This window comes from Solanum lycopersicum, chromosome 10, assembly GCF_036512215.1.
Source record: "Solanum lycopersicum chromosome 10, SLM_r2.1".
Taxonomy (NCBI): Eukaryota; Viridiplantae; Streptophyta; class Magnoliopsida; order Solanales; family Solanaceae; genus Solanum; species Solanum lycopersicum.
The window spans coordinates 4,514,282-4,521,337 of record NC_090809.1 but is presented as its reverse complement, the minus strand read 5'-3'; the positions used below and the strand labels follow the sequence as shown (position 1 = coordinate 4,521,337).

The 7,056-nt window shown below is 32.0% G+C and overlaps 1 protein-coding gene across 1 annotated transcript; it reads right to left on the bottom strand.

The window, feature by feature from the left end:
• Window positions 1-390: 390 nt before the first annotated feature.
• On the bottom strand, window positions 391-4,383 carry LOC101253989 (phenylalanine ammonia-lyase-like). The gene is made up of 2 exons (XM_069290324.1): window positions 3,907-4,383; window positions 391-2,324 (listed from the first exon to the last, which is right to left on the bottom strand). Exons 1-2 carry the CDS (start codon window positions 4,284-4,286, stop codon window positions 575-577), a joined length of 2,130 nt encoding a protein of 709 aa, XP_069146425.1. The 5' UTR covers window positions 4,287-4,383; the 3' UTR covers window positions 391-574.
• Window positions 4,384-7,056: the final 2,673 nt, after the last annotated feature.

Below are 7,056 nucleotides of genomic sequence, written 5' to 3'. Positions count from 1 at the left end.
TAGTTGTTTTCCATCTCAATAGACATTCTTACTCTTGTTTATGATTTTGTTCTACTCTAGAAATAATATCATATGAAACGATGTCATATGAGACATTGTAGCTTTGTTCAACAATGTCTTATAAGTGCCATCTTCATGGTCTTGTATGAAACTGACTATACCACGACCATTTGAGCACGAAAAAAAAACTAATTCATACTCGATGTTTTACAGCCAGTTGAAAGTATCTTAAATTGGATAGGTTTCAGATATCTAACCAAGAAACATTCAGCTTTTAGTATCCATTGCCATTCTTTTTTAAAAAAAACTTGGTCTAAGTTGTTAAATTGCCTCAGTTGGACATGAGATGAACTTTTTGGTAATATAAAATGGTGATGACATGAGTTGAACTTTAATATAGAAATGAGGATTCTTAGACCCAACTTATTTGAAACTAAAAACATATTTATTGTTGTCTTGTGTTAAACAACCTGAAACAAACATATCCAAGAAAAAAAACAAAGCCAAATCCAAATACAGGACATCTTTTTCACCATTGCTTTCAAAAAAGGTCTTTTTTTTTTTTGCAAGACACCTAAAAGATTGGAAGAGGAGCACCATTCCAGCTCTTGAGACACTCCAACAATGGATCAATGATTTGTCCATTGCACAATGCTGTGAACACCTTGTCAACATCCTCGCCGGGCGATCGGACTCTTTCTCCTGTCAACAATTCTGTTCCAAGTTCTTTCCTTACAAACCTGTACAATGGATATGATCTGCATTCTGTGATCCTGTTAGGAATTAAAGGGCTTCCACCTTCAAGAACAACTCTTGCATTCTCTACTTCATCAGGCAACACAACCTTTAATTCGTCCTCGAAAGCTCCAATTTTTTGGAAGATTGAGCTGTTCACATTTTTCTCACTTTCACCATTCTTCATTGCATAATCAACAAGGACTTGTCTCAGCTTCTGCATCAAAGGGTAGTTGGAACTGCAAGGATCATCAGCATAGGCAAACAAGTATTCCCTGTCCACGACTAGAAGCAATTCCTTTTCGCAGAATCTTGCTGGATGAAGCTCACCATTAGCATCCATTGTCAAAGTTCTCTTTGCTACTTGGCTAACTGTGTCCTTTACTGCATTCTTCAAGTTTTCCTCCAAATGCCTCAAGTCTATAGATTGGCAAAGTGCCACTAAATAGGTTGATGACATTAGCTTCAAGATATCGACAGCCTCAGCTGTTTTCCTAGCGGAGATTAAGCCCAAGGAGTTCACATCTTGGTTGTGTTGCTCAGCACTTTGGACATGGTTAGTGACTGGATTTGCCAAGAACTGAAGTTCCGAGCAGTAAGAAGCCATCGCGATTTCAGCTCCCTTGAAACCATAGTCCAAGCTTGGATCCCTTCCTCCTGTGAGATTAGATGGCAACCCATTGTTGTAATAGTCGTTGACAAGTTCCGAGAACTGAGCAAACATCAATTTCCCAATTGATGCAAGAGCCAATCTTGTATTATCCATAGAGACACCAACAGGGGTGCCTTGGAAATTACCACCATGCAATGCCTTGCTTCTTGAAACATCGATCAACGGATTGTCATTCACTGAGTTAATCTCCCTCTCAATCATCTTAGTTGCAGCACGAATGATTTCAATTTGAGGTCCAAGCCATTGTGGAGATGTTCGGAGAGCATAACGATCTTGCTTTGGTTTTTGAAGAGGATCCATTTCATGAAGCTTTTGAGCTGCCTTCACATAAGAGCTGCCATCCAAAATATGTTCCATAATAGCAGCAGCCTCAATTTGACCAGGATGATACTTCAACTTGTGTGTCAAATGGTCAGTGAATTCAGGCTTTCCATTCATCACTTCAGCGAAAATCGCTGATAAAACTTCAGACATTACAACAAGAATGTTGGACTCAAACAGGACAATTGATGCCATACCAGAACCAACTGCTGTGCTATTTGTAATTGCAAATCCTTCCTTAGGCTGGAACTCGAAAAATCCACCACTAATACCAGCAACGCGAAACGCTTCTTCAGCATTAAGTATCTCACCATTGGGTCCAACAGCCTTGGAATTAGGCCTACCAATGAGCAAACCAGCAATGTAGGATAGAGGGACTAGATCACCCGAGGCAGTGAGCGTGCCACGGAGGGGCAAACATGGGGTGATGTTACTGTTGATCAACTTTGTAATTGCTTCCAAGATTTCAAATCTAATGCCAGAGTAGCCTTGAAGCAGAGTGTTGATCCTAACAAGCATAACTGCCCTTGTTGCTGAGTGTGGCAATGTATGACAACTTTCTGTTCCATTGCCAAATACTCCAGCATTCAAGAACCTGTAAATTCAACATTAGACTTTGAACTGAATTCTATTAACTATATATATACAAAATAGAACATGTATCATCAAAACAGCATGTGTCGAAGATTCGAGCACAAGCATCCAAAGACAAGTGTATAAAATATGTTTCTATTTGTATAAAGCGAGAGGAAATTGTATAAATAAATATATTTTTGTTCCCCTCTCTCTCCTCTCCCAGATCTCGCTCGCCACCATCGCCTCTCTGGCTTATACAAACGTAAACGAAATGTATAAATTGTGTTTCTTTTTGTATAAAGCGAGAGAAAATTATATATACACATGCAAATACATATATGTTCGTCCTATACACTTATAATTATATAATAAAAATACTCCTGTGCGCAGTTCTTTTGCCTTTATCTCTTTCTCGTTTTATACAAATTCAAATTGTATATATTTTTTCTCTTTCTCGTTTTATACAATTCGATTCAATTGTATATTCTCTGCCAAGTCTTTTTTGTCTTTCTCTCTTTCTCATTTGTACAATTGTATATAATCGTTCTATACACTTATAATTATATAATTCATTTTATACAATTCTCTGCCCAATTTTTTTTCTCTTTCTCGTTTTATACATTTCGTTTTATATAATTCGGTTCAACTGTATATGTATAGTGAATTATACAATATATATACTTGATATGGAGTAGAATTATGCAAACTTTGCTACAGCATAAAAATATAAAATTTATATGTTTACTATACGTGAAAGTTGCCCTTAAAATATCCCCATTTCCATATCTCACATGCATGATATGTGACATTATTTATTAACTTTATAACACTAATAAATAAACTAATAACTTGCTATAAAAGTCAAATTGCATTAATATTATCTTCTTCTTTTTTACAATTTGACTGTATATACTCTCCTTTCACTTTTACTTATCATTAAGTTTAAAATAGATTTTTATATTTATTTATCATTCTTTTATATTTATTCTCTAAATTACTTTTCAAAATTTAATACTAAATATTATTTAATAAAAATAATTTGATAAAATACATATATCAATAAAAAAATTTAATAATTTTATTAAATCAAACAAAAACATATAAAAGATAAACCGAAAAAATTCCTCGTAAAGAGACGAGAGTTATAGTGGATCACTTATTTTATTAACTCAAAAAGTAGACCATTACTAGCTATTGCTTAAAAATATAATATACTAAATCTTTTTTAGGCTATCTAATCACATGACAAATAAATATAAGTACGACGGAATCAATAGCACACAAAAATAAGACAGTTAGACATAATTTTATACTTCATTACGAAAAATAATTTTTATGTCATCAGATCACATAAATAATTTATAAAGTATGCACAAAATCAATAACCCAAAAAATAAGATAATTGACATAACACGGAGATTTATAGAAATCTTTACATAATTAGATTACACAAAGAACAACTAAAACTCTTCAAGTATCATCATAATCATCATTGATCCCAAAAAATAAGGTCGAAAAATATAAAAAAAATAAAATTATTTACACTATCAATATATATATATATCGAATAATTTAGATGAAAATTAAGTTGTTTAATTTACTTAATAAGTTCTTTTTGAAGACCACCACCATTTTTTGTTCTTCTATTAGAATTAGCACCAAAACCGGTCGTAATACCACAAATATCTTTTCCTTTACTAACACTATCCATAATCCAATCACTACTAGCTTTCACACAACCCCTTGAACTTTCAGAAAGTTCCACTTTGACCCCATTAGTTTTGTTATTAGCATTTGCAATGGATGCAACTTGTCCAATAGTCAAATTCTCACCCTCAAGTTTCACAATTGGCTTTCTAAATTTATCCACCATCTTTTTCACTTCATCTAAATGACTCCCTCTTAAAGATTCAGCAGCCATTTCCCAATTCAATGGATCATGAACACTAACATGTACATTTTGTGCAATTGATGGGGCCATTGGATCAATAAAATGCCTAGAATTGTAATTGAAAAACTTTTAAGGAAATTGAAATTATTTATGCAAAAAAAAATGTTGTGATCTTTTTTTTCTTATTTTGGTTGTGATAGAAGGGAATTGTGGTGAGTATAAATAGAGGAACGAATGTATTGGTACGCAAAGATTAAAAGTGGTGAATTTTTTAGTGTAATTAACGGTTGAGATTTGAGGATAATGTGATACATTCATACAACGTTGGATTTATTTATTTTTATTGAAAAAAAGGGAAGATCTCGGTGGGGGTTGGTGGATTTAGGGTAGTGTTTGGAGTTGTTTTGAGTTGTTGGGAGAAAAAAATTAGGGGTAATTTTACACTTCTACTCTTGATATTGATTGATGAAATAAATAAAGGATTGATTATCTAAGAATAACATTGTTTTAAAAAGTAATTATGGGTTTGTGTGGGGTGAGGCATTGACTAAACTAGGGGTGTCAAAAGAATACGAAAAATCTATTGAACTGATCGAATATAATCGTATCAAATCACTTTATATCATTTTAAATAAAATCGTGAACTTTTATTTAAGTATATAACTCTCCCGAATAATTGAGATGATTCTTTAATTTTTAAATATAACTGAGTAATTTCTGAATCGAACTGAATAAAATAACCTTACATCTATGCAAATATATTTTACATATTAACAATGTGTTAAATATGTTTTACAATATTTTTTCAAATAAAAATATAAATTAAGTTCTAGACCTCTGGTAACTGAACGACTTTGGGCTTTACTTGCTAGTTAGTTAGGTTTAACATTAAAGATACTATAATAGGATAAAATCTATACAAACACTTCTATTAAAAGTTTAAGATCAAACAATATGGCAAAAAAGTTTTACATTCTTGTTTTCTTGGTGATGAAGTGTTTCTTCAAGAATAGACTTGCTAAAATGTTCTAATAATTATATATTTTGAGGTGATACTTTAAAAGTAAAAAAGAATATTCAAAAATTAATCGAATTATACCAATAACGAAGAGAAATCAATATGATTGGAATAATTTTAAAAAATTTAATTTGGGTTAGTACACCATAAAATATCCAAAAAAAAATTGGGGTGGTATAATTTTTTTGAAGTAACCAATTGAACCATCCCATTGACACTCCTAGACAAAACGCTTCGAGGTTTACGTATGGAGATTAAATATGTGAGGCCTATGCTTTAAGTGTCGATTACACCTCTAAACACACTTAATGTATGTCCAACACTCGCCTAAGAGTTTATATAAAAAGTATGTATCAAATTTCTTAGTTAACATTGTTGATCCTCATATACAATTTTTGATAAATTAATGATTGCTTAATAGTTTTTCATGGATAGAAATAACAGAAAATGTGAATAAGTCGTACTATTGCTAATTTACTAGTTGACAATATCGTAAGGGTGAATATCACTTATAATTTCTTTGTAAGAAATATATGATCAAATTTACATCTTTCACTTATCATTGATTTTTGTGTTACTATCCAATATCTCAAAACTATCATCTTCTATAATTTCGTCATGTGAAAATAAATTTTAGTTTATCCACAAAGAAAAATGCATTTGTTATGATTCTAACAAAGTTTATTGATTATATGATAGTAATATATATAGAGAATTTGTGATTCTTTAATTGTTTGAAAGTTAAGATGCATGTTACGAGTTGATTTGCATCTCAAAATAGCTTTTTATATAAATCCATTATTTTATAGTTTTATACTTGTAAAATTATATCAGAGGGTTTGGTTTATTTTCTATGAGTTCTTCTTATTACGTTTTATAAAAATTAAACAATTGATGTATTTTTTTTAGAATAATTTTTAGATTCCACTTTAATTATCTAAGTAGCAAGACCGTAGATAAAATTCCTAACGTTTATATGTTATGAAATATATTATATCCATCTCCTGATGAGCTTCTACATTTTCTAATCTCTTGGTGATTCGAACTTACAATCTTAAGGTTGACAGTGTGGAGTGTTCACCATTTGAGCATAATTAGTAAGTTTCCCCTTAATGTAATGTATATGACATTCTTTTTGTCTACATGTCTCGATGTAATACTATAAATAAAATGTCATGACCCAAACCGGGTTGCGACCGGCACCCACACTTACCCTCCTATGTGAGCGAACCAACCAATCTAACCTTAACATTTCAATGTAATATCAACAGAAAGTAATGCGGAAGACTTTAACTCATTAAATAAAGACCAATTCATTAACTTCTAAAATTCAACATCTATTATTCCCCAAAATCTGGAAGTCATCATCACAAGAACATCTACGATCAAACGACTAAACTAAGAGTATTCTAAAAGCTAAAAATACATAAGAAGCTAGTCCATGTCGGAAGTTCAAGGCATCAAGACTTGAAGAAGAAGATCCAGTCCAAGCTAGAAGCATTAGCTCACCCTGAATTTCCGATGTAGTAAGACTGGCTTGAATTACTGTTGAGTTGAGGACGATGACACGTTTGTTGCACTCCACAAATAAACAAGAAGAGAACATAAAAGTAGGGGTCAGTACAAAACACGGATACTGAGTAGATATCATCGGCCAACTCAAAATAGAAATTAATATATACCAAGTAATATCATAAAATCAACTATGATACTCAACATGTAGCAACAACAAATACTATATCATTAACAATTACCGTCAAGTTCACACATGAGGACTCAAGCCTCGATACCATACTCATTTGGGAATCATGTTCATTAGATTGAGTATATTAACATCTTTCA